The 17,113-nt window shown below is 35.6% G+C and overlaps 1 protein-coding gene across 1 annotated transcript; it reads left to right on the top strand.

The window, feature by feature from the left end:
• The first annotated feature begins 11,619 nt into the window (after nt 1-11,619).
• On the top strand, nt 11,620-16,666 carry LOC126730569 (actin). The gene is made up of 5 exons (XM_050434980.1): nt 11,620-11,782; nt 13,800-13,872; nt 14,020-14,413; nt 15,021-15,634; nt 16,369-16,666. Exons 2-5 carry the CDS (start codon nt 13,813-13,815, stop codon nt 16,432-16,434), a joined length of 1,134 nt encoding a protein of 377 aa, XP_050290937.1. The 5' UTR covers nt 11,620-11,782; nt 13,800-13,812; the 3' UTR covers nt 16,435-16,666.
• The last annotated feature ends 447 nt before the right edge of the window (nt 16,667-17,113 follow it).

Here is a 17,113-nt window from a genome sequence, read left to right as displayed (position 1 = left end):
TCTTTTTCTTTTTTTTTTTTTTTTTTTTTTTTTGTGTATTTTATATTATAATATAATATAAGGATAATTGTTCAAAGTCCAAATTAAGTTAGCTTAAAGGGTTTGTAGCATTAATTTATATAGAGAGAGAGAGAGAGAGAGAGAGAGAGAGAGAGAGAGAGAGAGAGAGAGAGAGAGTAGCCAAAGTATGGAAGTTGAGTTCTCCATGTCTACCCAACACTCAAGTGAGGAAGAAGACGAACTGCTTCATAATGTCAAGAAATTTAAAGAAAGCACTGGAGCAAGAATTGAGGTCACACGTGTAGTTGCAGCCCAAAACCTGCAAAAAGCTCTCAATTTGGGGATTGAAAGTGAGATGGAAGATTGTTAGGAGATTTCAAGTAGTGGGAAGCAGCAGGGTATGAGGTAGATTGATGGAATTAAAACCAAGGTTTTGTAGAAAAAACAAGGTAAAAGGAAATAAAGGGCAGGGGTAAAGGATGCAAAAAACCTTAAGGGTTCAAAAAGCCAGAAACGCCTTTCCTTCAATCCGGGGGGTAAGGGCGACCTAATAAAACACCCAGAAGCTTCAGGAAGTGGTGGTTAGTTTGAGAATGGAGGGGTTCTTACTAGGAATGACCTCATTATAAGATTTGGGTAAGCCATGTGGTACAAGAACAGAGTGGTAGCAATTCTAGGACAAGGTAATAACCCAGATAAGAGTGGCTCCAACAGAAACTCCAAGTTGGTTAGAGGAAAAGTTAGGGCACGCATGGAAACATTTATTCCCTATAAACCCAGCAAGCATCAAATCAAAGAATCTTCCTTTGGACCACAATGCGCGGAACCTCATGCTCAACCCGTGATGGAAATTCCTTACGAACATTCCGGAGATCTCTTGGGAGGCGGCGGAGGAGCTGAGCAGGCAATGACAGCCATCAATCGTGCCTCACTAGGACGAATTCGGGTGGCTTATATAAGAGAGGAAGCTGATGGATTTTAGAGGGATGGCCACGACCCATATGGGGAACCACCCAACTTTGAAGTTGATTCAAATCATGGCTCCTATATAGAGAGGACGCAATGGGCATTCTGAAATACATGATGATAGGGAAGCCAGCTTAGGCGGTGTCCAAGGATCTACCGAGAAGGATGAGATGGAGTATGGTGGATGTAGATATAATGAATCCTAATCCACATGAGATTGAGGTGCCTTTAAGTCAATTTGTTAAAATAAATATATTACTATGGAATTGTAGAGGAGCTTTGAATGTGGATTTCAAAGGAAGAATATTTGAAATAACTATTAATCACCACCCTTCTATTTTGGTTGTTACAAAGAAAAGAGTGGGTGGGGACAGAGCAACAAGGATCATAGAAGGTCTGCCATTCGATGGGTACATTACAATAGATACCATTGGTTATGTTGGGGGGTTGTGGATTCTCTAGAAAAAGGAAGATGTTGAAGTTTTACCTCTATTAGCCACTAAGTAGGAGATTCATGCCTCGGTAAAGGTGCGTACCTCTAACCTCACCTGGCTTATTTTCTGCAATTTATGCTAGTCCTAGGTTAGTAGAAAGAAGGATATTATGGGATGATCTAAGATTGTTGCTCATCTCCACAATCTGCCTTAGCTCATGTTGGGAGACTTTAACAAAGTTTTGTGTAAGGAAGATAAATTTGGTGGGGACCAAGTAAAGTTGAACAGAGTTCTTGAGTTTAAAGGATGTTTGGATGAGTGCAATATGTTAGATTTGGGCTTTGCTGGTCCAAAGTTCATGTGGACAAACTACAGGCCCATTTCAAATCTAATCTTGGAAAGAATTGATAGGTGCTTTGCCAACCCTGTGTGGAAACTTCTTTACCTAAAAGCAATAGTGACTCACCTCCCTAGAACATTCTTGGACCACTGCCTGGTTTTAATTAAGTTATGTAGGTCTAGTGCGAACCATCTAACTTAACCTTTCTGCTTCCAAACAATATGGCCCCTACTCCCTAAATTCCCGAGAGTTGTTCAGGAAGCATGACCTAAGGATAGAGAATTACAGGTGACCATCATGAATTTTGCTACTAGAGCCAAAAGATGGAATGTTTTTTGGGAACCATTGGCCAAAAAAAGGTGAGTGCTAGCCAAACTGAATGGTGCTAAAAAAGCTCTAGCCAATAATCCAAATGAGTTCTTGCTGAAGTTGGAAAGTAGTTAATTATAGAATATTCCCTGATTTTAATGCAGGAGGAGGAGTATTAGGCCTTCAAGTCCAGATTAAATGCAGCCACATTTGGAGACCGTAATACCTCATTCTTCCACGTTTCCACAGTGGTGAGGCGTCATAGAAACAAGATTAGATGTATCAAGGATGTTGTTGGAAACTAGCTAACTGAGGAAAAGAAGATAAAGGAGCACACTAGGCTTGGCTTTAAGAAGCTCTACACCACTGAGCTAGGATTGTCAACCATTTCCTCGAATGTCTCTGACTTTTCCTGTTGCTACCTAATAGATGAGGATAGAACTAGTGAAGTTACGAACGAGGAGATTAGATCCTGCCTATGGGCTCTCAAGCCTTTCAAGGCACCAGGATCTGATGGCCTTCACATGGGATTCTACCAATATTTCTAGTCAGATGTGAAAAATTTTGTATGCACTGAGGTGACAGAAATTTTTGCCCGAGGCTCTATTCCAAAATATCTCAATGAGACGTTGATTTCCTTGATCCCAAAATGCCAAAATCCAGAATCACTGAGCAATTATAGGCCCATTAGCTTATGCAATTTTGTGTATAAAATTGTTTCAAAGATTGTCGTTGCTCGACTTAGACCCCATCTTGGCAATCTGATCTCTCTTGTACAAACTGCATTCGTACCAGCCCGAAAAGGCATTGATAATGTCCTTATTGCTCAGAAACTTTTTCATGCTTTGGACAACAAAAAGGGGAGAGTGGGCTTCATAGATGTGAAGTTGGATTTGGAAAAAGCGTACGATAGGTTAGAGTGGAGCTTCATCCATAGAGTGCTTCAAGCTTTTAATTTTCCTCCAAAACTCACCAAGGTTATCATGAGCTGCGTAACGACTTCAAGCATTTTCATCCTAGTTAATAGGGGAGCTTTAGAGTCTTTTGAACCTTCTAAAGGCATTAGACAGAGAGATCCGTTGTCCCCATACCTATTTATTGTATGCATGGAATATTTAGGACATCTTATTAAACAGAAATGTTTAGATGGAGTTTGGATTCCTTTGAAGGCTTCTAGGGAAAATTTGGGCTTTTCCCATCTTTAGTTTGCTGACGATATTATTCTATTCAACGAAGTGGACTCCTTTGCATGTGAAGCATTGACAGAAGTGCTTGAGAAATTCTGCCTTGAATCTGGTCAAAAAATCAACGCTGAAAAATCCCGTATGTATCTCTCAAAATGTTAATGAAAATTTGAAAGAGGAAATGTGTGAGAGATTAGGTATCTGTGAGACTCAAAACATTGGGAAGTGTCTTGGATTCCCTCTTAGGCATAGAGGGACTAATAGAAATCCATATAAATTCATTGCAGAGAGGGTCATGAGTAAGCTTTTAGGGTGGAAGGCGAAGTTTCTCTCATTTCCCGAACAGACTGTATTAATCAAATCAGTCATGTCTACCATTCCAAACTAAGTTATGCAAGGGGTTGCTTTGTCGGCCTATGTTTGTGATAAGTTGGATGAAATCAATCAGGACTTTTTATGGGGGTCCATGAGTGAAAAGAAAAGGATGCACATAGTGGGCTGGAGTAAAATTGTGAAGCCTAAAGAAGAAGGGGGTTTAGGGATACAAGCGGGCAGAGCTAAAAACATAGCACTGCTTTCAAAATTAAACTAGAGGATGTATCAAGAGCAAGATGCACCATGGGTAAAGGTGATTCTGAAAAAAATATTGTTTCACATCGAGAGCAAGGCTAAGAGATCTAGAGAAACTTCCTTCTTCTCCAAACTGGAAAGCCATTAAACTGGGGTTCCCCATCTGCACTAAAGGGATTTTTTGGAGATTTGGGAATGGCTCGGGGGTTAGGGTGTGGCTGGATATTTGGATCAATGGTGACTCTCTAAGGGACATGATTGAAGGACCACTAAGGCATGAAGAATATAGCATGACTGTGGCTGACCTTTGCCGTGACCATGACTGGAGTTGGGAGTCCATCTCCTTCAATCTCCTAGCTTCCATCAAGGATAAGATCAAAGTTGTCCCAGTTCAAAATTTTAGGAATAGGAGAGACACTATCATGTGGAAGTATTCAAAAAATGGAGAATTCTCCACCAACTCAGCATATCAACTAGCAAACCAGGGAGAGACCTCAAATACCCCATTTCAAGGGCAATGGATATGGAAACTCGATATTTTACCAAAGATTGCTAATTTTCTTTGGCTGTGCTTTCATGATAGCATTCTTGTGAAAGATGTATTGGCTGCAAGGGGTATAAATTGTGATAGGGTTTGCCCATTGTGTAATTGCCAAGATGAAACCATTGTCCCCCTCCTTAGGGATTGTGAAGTGGCTCATAAGTTTTGGAGAAAGTTGGAGGTTCCCCCTTCACAAATTAATTCATTTACTGGAAGCCTAGAAAACTGGATAAAAACCAACTGTTTAAGCATTGTTGGGTATAAATCCTCCATCCCTTGGTGCACTCTTTTTTCTTTTTGCTATTTGGTCCCTTTGGAAGAATAGAAACAAGATTGTTTTTGAGAACAACATTCCCAATCCCATCTGTGGACATAAGGGGGAGTTGGAGTCGCCAACTAATTTTTGCAATGGTCTAGGAACCATATATATGGCGTCCTTTCGAGGAGAGAACTTTGATCTTACTACCAGAGATATGAGTTCGGAGTTTAGGTACGTTTTTGGGAAGGTGTTAGACACCCAAGATTACCTAACCCTAAGGTTAGTCTCCCATTATTGTGTCTTACACCTTAACCTTATTAAAAATAATTTTCAATATTTGTATTCTAAACTCACGTAGACACTAGCATGCATCTAACATACAATCATGGCATTATTATCCCAAAACAACACATCATATCAATCCATAAAGCAAAAGAGAGCCAAACCCAAATGATTATACAAACCCTAGCATACATCTAGCATGTGAAAATCCTATCATACATCTAAAGCAAGACAACAACTTAATCATGGTAGCAAGCAACATCACATTATTAAATAAAACATGGTATCTATTTTGTATATACATCAAGAAAAGATTAAATCAACCAAATGCATGTTCATATTGATGCATAACCTAACTTTGCTTACCTTGCAGCAACTCAGCCCCTATGGTATCGATGCATGGACATGTGAATGAATGGCATGGCATTAAGATTAAGGAACAAAAAGATAAACCCTAATCTAAACATGTTAAGGACAAACAAGCATGTGAACAAAGTAAACAGAAGCTTATGGAGCATAGGACATATAAAAGAAGCTTAAACAAAATAAACATGTGAACATAGAAGCAATAAATAAATAAAATTAGGATTTCTGGGCTGCGGCTTTCGCACGCAAGAACAAGCTTGTGTGCGCATAATAAAGCCTACGTGCGTAGGCAAGATTATGCGTACGCAGTCTCTTGCCTAGAAAACCTAAAAAACCCAAAAACAGAGCGGAACTTTAAAATGAAAATCTAACAACCTAACATGCATAAAACATAAAAAGAACTACAAAACTAACCTAAACAGACATACACAAGCATAAACCATGTAGAAAACAAGATTCAACGCAAAAAGAAAAGCAGAAAAGAAAAAAAGAAAAAAGAAAAAAAAGAAAGGGTTGGACTCAATACCTCAAATGAAAAGCTTTACAAGCTTGATTTTGATTGTTCCCCTCAATCAAATCTATCACAAGTCATTAAACAAGCGAATAGTAATCTTAAACTCAAAGAATTAGGCCAAAAAAGGTTCCAATTAAATAAAATTGACTTGAGGGTATTTTGTAAAAAAAAAAAAAAAAAAAAAAAAATCCATTCTGATTCACTATTTTCTAGTAAATATTAGGTTTTTCTCGTGAGATTTCTATGTGTTTTGAAAATATACCATGTAAGGCTTAATATAGTGGAAAAAAAAATGGTTTGGAACGGCTCTCAAATGATGTAGGATTCATTCAAAACCTTAGCCATTATTGCAGAAAACTTGCATTTTTTATTCTGCTAAAACCTTAGTTGCGAACAGAGGAGTCTGCCTGCGTATGCATGCTTTAGCCCGCGTATGCTTGCTCACGTATGTGGGCCAAGGGCCACTTTGGTCATTTTATTTCCCAAAATAGATTTTTCTCGTTTAAAATGTTATATTTTCTATTTTAACACTTTTTAAGTCAATGTGATATCTGATTGGGCTTTAAACTAGCATTGAGCTTTAAAGTTTGAGCATCATTGGGGAACGAGGGCCCGAGTCGTAAGAGGTACAAAATGCGATGTCTACACCATCCTCCATAAAACTTGGCTTAGTCAAGCTCTGGATTACTTCTTATGTGTGAATAAGGCCAAGCAGATATCTTCAAAAATTGTTATCCCGATCAGATGGACCAAACCTTTTGTGGGATGGCACAAACTTAACACTAATGGTGCATCTCTTGGGAACCTAGGTAAGGCTGGAGGTGAAGGTATTATTAGAGATAGTCAAGGCAATTGGATTAAAGGATTCTCAAGATCAATTGGATATACCATTAGTGTTATGTCTGAGCTGTGGGCCTTGAGAGATGGGCTAAATTTAGCCATCCAACTAGGAATCCATCAGTTTGATGTGGAGCTTCATGCCAAGGTGATTGTGGATCTACTCAATGGTGTTGATAGTCCTAACAGAGCTTATTCTCCTCTTCTATATGATTGCAGGTCCCTTCTAGCCAGGCTCACTCAGGCCAGGGTGGTCTATACATTTAGAGAGGCGAACAAATGTACCGATTTTTTTGGCTAAAAGGGAATGCTCCATGAGGGAAGATTTTGTTATTTTTGATGTTTCCCCCTCTGTTGAATTAGATCAGTTACTTGATTTGGATATTAATGGGCTGTATTACTATAGGCTTGTAGCTGTTGCTATGGCCTATGTGGCCAGTTAGTTGTTGTTGGTGTTTGTTTGTTTATGTTTATTCCTCTTAACCAAAAAAAGAGGGGGGGGGGGGGGGGGGGGGGTTTGGTAGCGCCTAGACTTCCCACAAATATACAAAATATATTGATGAAGGCCAAGCCCAATATAAACAAAAACCTAGAGTTCCCTAAGAAGCTAGTCTATTCGCAAATTTGTTTAATACTGATCTTCACGGTTTTCATTTGAAGTTTTAACCATCCGAGTTTTTACTGTTTTAGGGTTTTTAAATCAAATAACTATATGTTCTTTAACATTTCACTTTATTGAGAAGACTTTTAAGTATTATTTTGAAGCCTGTGAGAAAATTAGAACATAAATTCTAAAACTTTTGTTTTTTATCATCGTCAAAGAAATTCTCTCTATATATCAATGAGATCTATGTTTGTATTAGTACTAGCTGATCAATTTTCTTTTCTATGCATTCCTTTTTTATATTTTTAAATATTTAAATATTTTTGAATTAATTTTCCCCCAAAAAAATCTTTAATTAATTAATTAATTAATTATTTTAATAAATGCAATAGAATTTAAACTTATGGTGTTTGCTTTATCATAATTGCTCTTTATAATTATGTCAATACACCAATTGATTCTTTGTGCATGTATACGAGATTCAAATAAAAATATTTATTGATAAAATACTTTATCAATTAAGTAACCTAGAACCCACAAACCAATTAAGTATCCGTTTGGATTGCGATGAAAGTTGGGTGTGTCTGCATTTCACATTTTTAGATGTGAGACCCATGGCTATGCAGGAAGAGAAATCAGTTTTCAACAAAATTATGCTTTTTCAGTGGGTTCCGTGCACTATTCATGAGACCTGCAAGTACTTTATTCAACCAAAAAAAAACTTTAAAACTGGGTCTCACGGTACTATTTACACATTTTTAAAAAAAAATTGCTACAGTGTTTTTAGTTTTCAATTTTTAATTTTCAGTTTTCATCAATAAGCGGTATCAAAAAAGACCCTAAGTATAAAACCATTTTATTGAACCTATGAGTTGACTATTGAACAAATAAGTCATCAATACGTGTGGTTTTCATGACTATATCCATGTACCCAAATTAGTAATTTTTTCAAATGTAGTAATAATTCATCTAGTATTGAACAGTAACTTTATAATGTTTTAGTATTTTTAATTTTATTTTAGAGTACGAATTTGGTAAGATGGGGTGTGAATTCAATAAGAGATTACCACATCAGCTTTTTATTTAAATTTAATGCATCCTATCACACATAATAATATCTCAATAAACGGATTTTTTTTAAAAATAACTAAATCCTTCAAACTATTTTATTAGTAAGGCAACGTTTCAATCTATTTTTATTTCTAGCAATTTGAGTATGTTAGACTCAATTTTGCCATTTGAAAATACACTTGGAAATCGAGTGTGAGACACTCGATTTTCAAACTCGAGTTTCTCACACTCGATTTTCAAGTGCATTTTTGAATGGCAAAATCGAGTCTATTAGACTCAAATTGTTAGAAATGAAAATAGTTTGGAAAGTTATCTAACTAATAATATTGTTTTGAATTTATAGTTATTTTAAAAAAAAATCCCAATAAACTCATAGTTAAGTTGGATTTTCAAATGAGTATTAGAATTGATTAAGTTTGATTGTGTCTATTTTTTAATATGTAATATGATAATGTGGCATGTTGGAATTAGAGAGGTAAAACTTGGGTTTTACATTATATCTTTATAAAATTTAATCTCTTTATTTTATGTTAGACTTAACAAGTTTGTGAGTTATAGTTAGTTTAACTGGTAAAGTCTCTTATTATCAAATAAGAGATTTGAGGTTCTACCCTCGCCTATACCAAAGATCAATTAGTATCTTGATTTGATGATAAAGAGAAATTATCAAGAGCGGATAGTGTTTCTAGCAACTTTGACAGTAGACTCTACCATATCGTAATCCAAGTTTCTTGTTTTTCTTTTTATCTTTTTGGTTACCTTGGACAGAAAATAACAAGGTTACAAGTGACTTATTCCATTATATACCTATGTCACATGGAGTAAGGGTTTTCTAGTAATTTACTTTCTCTTCACATTAGGATGTGAAAAGTCAAATTCGATGTTGGATTCTACCATAGCGCATATTTATTTATTTTAAATTTTCATTGTTTATTACTTTGGATAAGCAATAATTTACTTCGAGGCTAGTCTAACTTAAATTTGCATACCTAACCCCAAAACTTAGCCCACATTAAACTAGCTTCCAATTAGCCAATTACATGTTGGCTACAGTGCACATGCATTTCTAACTAGCATTATTGTAGCCTAGCAATTGGCTTATTTTATTTCAATTTAACAAACCATTCTCTTTCTCTTCTCCACCTCCCTGTCCTCTCTCTCACACACATACATTTATAATGAGACCGAAGAATAAATTAGAGATCTCACCCCATAAATTTGTTGGTGGTGAAGAAGAAATATCTAAGATACGTGAACCAATCAAAGAAGAAATTAAAAAAAAAAAAAAAAAAAATTGAACCACCATGAGTTTGTCAATGACAAAGAATCATATATTATTCTGTGTTGGGTGAACCATGCTACTTTGATGAGTCCAAATTATATGATTCAAGCTTTTGGTGATTGAACCGAGTCAAATTGAGATGAGAGAAGTAAAGAGAATAAAATTGGAGGGTCTATGGGTGGCCTAGAAGAAAACCGAATAGATTTTTATAGTCATCATCGTGATGGTCATGGGTGGCAATGGCAATAAGTGAATAAGAAAGGGAGAGGCTAGAGAAGCAGATATAAAATTAATAATAAAAAGAATACTTAATTACAAATAAAAAGAAAAAGAAAAAAAACAGTATGATGTAAGTCCATGTGAAAAAAAAGAAGAAGGGAACTAACTAAAATAGAAAATGCGTGTTTTGAGATAAACTAGTTTTGTGCATATGCGAAGCACGATTTGAAAAAATAGAATTTTAGTTGAAACCAAAATTTTTGATATTAAAAGATCATGAATATTATTTATAGTAAATTAATAGGGTATATATGTCACTAAAACAGTAGTAAAACAAGGATGTATATCCTCTGGCTGTACTTTTGGAACACCACAGAAGCCAACTAGTGAGATACTCTATTACAACAATATGACATCAACTGTTGGTAATAGAGTTTAATATTAGTAAACTAGAGAGTGTAGACGCTTATCACAAAGCATAGATGGTCACTTAATGTAACCACTATTCCTGGAATCTTTTTTTTTTTTTTGAAAAAACTATTCCTGGAATCTAATTTTAATGAGTTGTTTATATTATTTTAAATGAAGTGATAAAAAAAATAAAACATTTGATATTGGATATATTGTAAAGTGGGGTGGTATAATAAATAAAGTAACTTTTTGAAGTGCTAAAAGCTAAAAATTTTAGCACCACCATTGTAAATACTCTAACTTCAACCCCCAAAAAAAAAAAAAAAAAAAATCCTAACCAGCCTTGTATTTAAAAAAAAAAAACATTATTTTGTTTTTGTTTTTGTCTTTGTTGGTAAATGATTGCATCTTAATGTATTTAGAAACAACGATTTTGGGTATTTATAAATTTTTAATTCTATATGGATGCTTATTTAAAGCTTTTTTTTTTCTTTATACTTCAGCCCTAGCTACCTTGAAATCCTAAGTCTATTCCTAATTATAATATTACCTTATCTATTGGCAACTCACATTATAGCTAAGCAATAGCCCATACTAAATATCAATCATATGATAACCTAAAAAAAAATTATATATATAACAAAAAAAAAAAATTCTTTGTCCTATTTTCAATTTGAGGTCTGTTTGGATATCGTTTATTGCTAAAAACTGAAAACTGAAAACGCTGTAACAAAATAATTTTTAAACGTGTGAATAGTATTATGAGACCCAGTTTTAACTTAACATTTGCGTTTTTTCTATACTTGTAAGTCTTGTGAACAATGCACGGGACCCATAGAAAAAATGCCAAATGCTCCAACTTTCATTTTTTAGTGCAATCTAAACTCAACCTTGGTTTAAAAGTTTTTACAACTTTCATTTTGGTCTTTATATTTTTAAATTTACTATCATTTTGATATCTTCCATCATCTTACTTATGAAAAAAATGTTTATATGACTAATGGACTATATTGCTTATATAGTGCTTTCTATAAGTGAAATGATAACATGAGATCTGTGATTCAATTCTCATATATACCAAAAATTGATTGGTGTCTTGATCTGATAATAAAAAACTATTATCAGGGGCGAACGTCATAAATTGAAACTCTTAAAAAAAAAAAATGGTTAAAATACAACACAAGCACTAAGTAAAAGCCATGAAAATTTAACAACCAAATTGAAAAAAGGGTTAAAATATAATAATAAAAAATGTGTTATTATTACTATTTTTCAAAATAAAATAAAAAATTTAAGGTTGATCTCGTACTTTCACATACTTGGGCTGGGGATTTCAAAACAGCCTGTATCCACGGGAGCCCAGATCACCACAACACGTGTCGCACAATACTGCAATCTCGTCGATACATCCGACGGCCCACAATTAAATAAGTCGGGGCACACAGAGAGAGAGAGAGAGAGCTCATTCATTAACACAGCGAATTGCATTTGGTCAGGTCGTGTTCTCAAATTCCATTTTTGAACCCAAAGGCGGGCAGCTAAAACAGATCGCAGGGCTCCCATTTCTTTCTTTATCTCTTTCTTTTTCTTCAGGTGAAATTCTCTTCTCTTCTCGCATTGATTTTATTTCTGTTTGGTTTCTGAGAAAATATCCGTTATTTAATTTCTTCCTATCTTTCCCAATGTTTCTCACCATTTTTTTTTTTTTTTTTTTTGCTTCCTCATTTTAAACCAAATAAATTATAATCTCACATTATCACAGATCTGAATTTTCAATTTTACGTGATTTGTTATTTTTGTCGTTGTTGATGGTTCGGTTTTGATTTGCATTACGAGATTGAATGATCCGTGAAAATTGTTCGCGTCTTTCATTGTAGATCGGTCACATTGTTAAGACTTTGGGACAAATTTGTATCATTTCATATCTTTGTTTGTTTTTTCCTAATTAAATTTGATGCTTGATTCTGCTTTCTTTTGTTAGCAATAGATCTTAATTTGTTGTTATGATGTGTGTTTATTGGTATGGTTTTGAATAAATAGTAGGGGAAATGAGTATTGACAATGCCTTGTTTATGAGTTTATGCAATGAAGGTTGATTTGCTTGGACATATCAAAAAGCCAAATTACCCTTTCAATTCCATCAAAATGTTCTTCTCTAATAACTACGTTTGCCCTTTCTGGCATCTGAAAAATTAAGCTAATGAAAGGAATCCACAACCCGTTTTTCCTTTTCGCCCACCTGGGTTTGCTGGGACAGAAAGGCAGCAAGTCGATGTGGTTTGAAAATAGAAACTGGTAACCAACAAGCTGATTGAAAGATATAGGTTGTGTATGTCTTGAATAGGAAGACATTGTTCAAAATATATGAATCATTCTTAAAAGACAAAGGTGGAAATACCTTTCTCATTTTTTGAACTATTCTTGCACTATTGAATCCATACAAGACATTATATATTGTTTGTTGATAAATTCATGCCTTTGTTTGTATCTAACCGATACATTTGGAATAGATATATTTGTTTGGCTGTCTGATTGGTTGGAAGATGTGAAATTATAGTAACAGTAAATAATGTACTATGTTTGTTTTAATATTGTATTCAAAACTCTATGGGTAAAGGTCTAGGTGAAATTCATCATTTCATTTTCATTTGTTATTTTTTAAATGTCAATTTGAGCATGAGTGCTCCATCTTCCTCTGTTCATAAAATGTCAAATCTATATTTATTTAGTTTGTTTTAACTGTATGCTAGTAGGGATGGACTACATTGGTTGCATTACATGAACATTTCATATAAATTATTAATTTTTATGGTTTTAATCGTAGTGTATCTATTTGCCATGGTATTTCTCCACCTTTATAAGGGGGATATTCTGGGTGAACCTGCACTAGGGAGTAGGGACATGATGCAGGGAGCACAACCAAAATTATTTGGAATTCATTATTTCAAATCTTCATTTATCTTATGTGATTGGATTATTTTAGACTTTTATTATTATTATTATTACGAGTACAAATAGGGATTAGATTGCATTTTTCTTAGATCATGACAAGTTTTGGAGTACCTTTAGTTATATGGGACATGGTCTTTTTATTCTTGGAAGCACTATAAAAAGGCTCCAACTGGTGTTTTTTTCTTAATAAACTATTATTGAATAAAATTTTCTTCTTGAGAAATTTCTTTATCTGCTTGGCGGTGATTCCAAGCAACCCTCAGGTGGTGAAGCCTAAGATTTTCAGGATGCCCTAGGCAGTGAAGCCTAGACTGTCCTGCATCATGATGGGGATGATTTTGGGTTGGGTAGAGTTACCCCCTACCTTTTTACTACTATTACTTCTTGAAAAAAGGAAAAAGGAAATAGTGTGTATAATCAATTGATCCACCATTTCATTGAAATCCTTATCATGAATGTACGATGATGTGCTATCTTATGTGGGCTCAGTTACCATGCATAAAGTTATTGTTAATCAAATATTCAACTAATTTTTTGTTCTCTCTCTCTATCTCTCTCTCTCTATCTCTCTCTCTCTCTCTCTCTCTCTCTCTCTCTCTTTTACTTCTTTATTTCTTGTGTTCTATTAATCTAAATTCAAGATGATGAATTTTTTCAGCTGGTGACAGAAGATGGCAGACACTGAGGATATTCAGCCACTTGTCTGTGATAATGGAACAGGAATGGTTAAGGTACCATTTCAAGCTGCTTTCATCTCTGAAATTTGCAAGTTAATTTAATTTGCTAAGTCTTTTGTGACTTCTAGATCTCTTCCAAAAGTGCCCATGGAGGAATGGAATTCTAACATATTACATTTCTATTGTATTATTGAATTTTAGGCTGGATTTGCTGGAGATGATGCTCCTAGGGCTGTGTTTCCTAGCATTGTTGGTCGCCCACGTCACACAGGTGTGATGGTTGGCATGGGCCAGAAAGATGCATATGTTGGGGATGAGGCCCAGTCTAAACGTGGTATTTTAACATTGAAATACCCAATTGAGCATGGTATTGTGAGCAACTGGGATGATATGGAGAAGATTTGGCACCACACCTTTTACAATGAACTCCGTGTTGCCCCAGAAGAACACCCTGTTTTACTTACTGAAGCACCTCTCAACCCAAAGGCTAACCGTGAGAAAATGACTCAAATTATGTTTGAGACATTCAACACTCCCGCTATGTATGTTGCCATCCAGGCTGTCCTCTCCCTCTATGCCAGTGGTCGTACAACTGGTAAGCAATTTGAGTGATTTACCATCTGGGTGATTTTATTTAGTTGCAATTAAAGCTAATCTGTAGAATGACCTGAATTAACCTTTGAAATTAACTATGCATATCGTGAGAAGATGGTTTTGACATTTAGAGAGTTCAGATAGTTGGTTAGAGACCAATGTTCAAGTGATCCAGAGATAAGCCAGAGACCTGTGTATTGGAAGAAAGAAACATGTATTTATTTTTTGTCGGAAGAAAGAGGTTTTTTTTTTTTTTTTGGGGGGGGGGGGGGGGGGGATGTGGGGGGGCTATTTTTATGAGTTAATTTTTCTAAGTGTCCTCTAGGTATCAGAAAAACTTAAAAGTTCATGATTTTGAATTCATTTGTATCATTAATGAAGCTTAGGCATCCTTTTAACTTACTATGGGGTTTGGTTGTGTTTATGATTCTGCACTCATGTATTATGATTCAAGATCTATTTCTCCTATTATGACCGAATAACAGTGATTTGAGTGTAGAATTCTAATCTAGTGTGTAAAATGAATCTCTTGGATTCTTTCTTTTTCCTTCCTTGTGTGTGTGTGTGTGTGAGTGAGAATATATAACATGTATTTTTGAAATTTGCAGGTATTGTTCTGGACTCTGGAGATGGTGTCAGCCACACAGTCCCCATTTATGAGGGGTATGCCCTCCCACATGCCATCCTCCGTCTTGACTTAGCAGGTCGTGACCTTACTGATGCGCTGATGAAAATCCTCACTGAGCGTGGTTATTCCTTTACCACCACAGCCGAGCGTGAAATTGTAAGGGACATGAAGGAGAAGCTGGCATACATAGCCCTTGACTATGAGCAAGAGCTCGAAACTGCAAAGACTAGTTCTTCTGTTGAGAAGAGCTATGAGTTGCCTGATGGGCAGGTGATCACCATTGGTGCTGAGCGTTTCCGATGCCCAGAAGTCCTTTTCCAGCCATCCATGATAGGGATGGAGTCTGCAGGAATTCATGAAACCACGTACAACTCTATTATGAAGTGTGATGTTGATATTAGGAAGGATTTATATGGAAACATTGTCCTTAGTGGTGGATCTACCATGTTCCCGGGCATTGCTGATAGAATGAGCAGGGAAATCACTGCTTTGGCCCCAAGCAGCATGAAAATCAAGGTGGTTGCTCCACCTGAGAGAAAGTACAGTGTGTGGATTGGTGGCTCCATCTTGGCATCTCTCAGCACTTTCCAACAGGTATGTTATGTTATTTTTTCCGACTGATAAGCCCATATGCATGGTGTCATAAGTATAATAATATGGTATTAATAGTCAGATTGTGGGAATGAGTTTAGTAAATCTGCGTTTTGCCAGTACTTCAATTTGTTATATAGGCACTCTCTCAGTCTAACAGTGTAGCTTCTTTGATATTGGGAAAGCCTCTTAATAGTCTGGTTAAGCATTTAACAACAACAACCAAGCCCTAGTTTCAAAATTTTAGGGTTGGCTTTGGTTAAGCATTTAACAGCATTAATATATTTTGTTTATATTTTGGGTCCGTTTGGATTGAGCTTATTTTTGCTGAAACTGAAAACTGAAACTAAAAACACTGTAGCAAAATAATTTTTAAATATGTGAATAGTATCGTGGGACCCATTTTTAATCAAAAAGTTGCTAAAAAATAAAATTTGTGGGTCCGTAAACAGTGCACGAATGCACTGTTCACAGTTGATTTAGTCAAAATGTGCGGCTCAAGTAAAAAAAAAAAAAAAAAAATTTCAGAAAACGCAGCTTGGATTCAGCAGAAAACGCTGAATCCAAACGGCCTCTTTATTTCTCTGATATCCATACCTACCAAAACACACACACACACACACACACACACACACATAATATATTGCCTATCTGCAATTGTGTAACCCTAATTGGATTTATTATTTATGTACTCTGAGCATACTGATGAGAGGTTATTGTTTACATGTGGAATGCAGATGTGGATTGCTAAGGCGGAGTATGATGAATCTGGTCCATCTATTGTGCACAGGAAATGCTTCTAATGCTTTGGGATGGGAGCAGTGCAAGTGTAATGTCCTGATTTTGGGCAAAGCAATTGCTACGCACCAGTTGACTGTTTCTCTTATCTGATTTTGTTGAAACAATGAACTTGTAGAGCAGTGAGGGGTGATGGCAGAGAGTTTCAATTCTTTCATTGTTGTTTTAATCAGCTGTTAAACAGTTGTAATTTATATGCCAAGTTTGAAGTTATATGCATTCTGCACTTTATTTTTATTCATAGCTTCTTCCATTTTCCTACGGTGGGAAATGTTATTTATTTTAGATTCTAGAGAGCTCCTTGATGATTAATATTGACTCAAACAATTCACCATAAATTCTCTTTGTGCATTTGTCCTAGATCTTACAAGTTTAAAAGGTACTTTTGCCAATGAGCTTTAGCTCAACTGGCACCTCCTCCCCTTATAAGCCTTGGGTTCTCCAACTGTGTGACTTATCATAAAATATAAAAATAAAAAAAGTTTCTACCAGCTACAGATGAATAAACAGATAAATGGTTCAGGTTAGACCTAAGTTGTAGTTTATGAGCCAAGAGTCTGAAACGTACCCTGAACGCACAACTTCTCATTGTTGTCAATCGAGTTTCAGAGTCAAGTGTAACATTTTGCCTTGACGTTCGGAGTCAATTGATTTGTCTGTGCAACCAATTCCTACGGCACTTCA

Source organism: Quercus robur, chromosome 1 (genome assembly GCF_932294415.1).
Source record: "Quercus robur chromosome 1, dhQueRobu3.1, whole genome shotgun sequence".
In the NCBI taxonomy this organism is placed as follows: Eukaryota; Viridiplantae; Streptophyta; class Magnoliopsida; order Fagales; family Fagaceae; genus Quercus; species Quercus robur.
The sequence above is the reverse complement of the archived record's forward strand: the minus strand, read 5'-3'. Positions and strand labels throughout refer to the sequence as shown.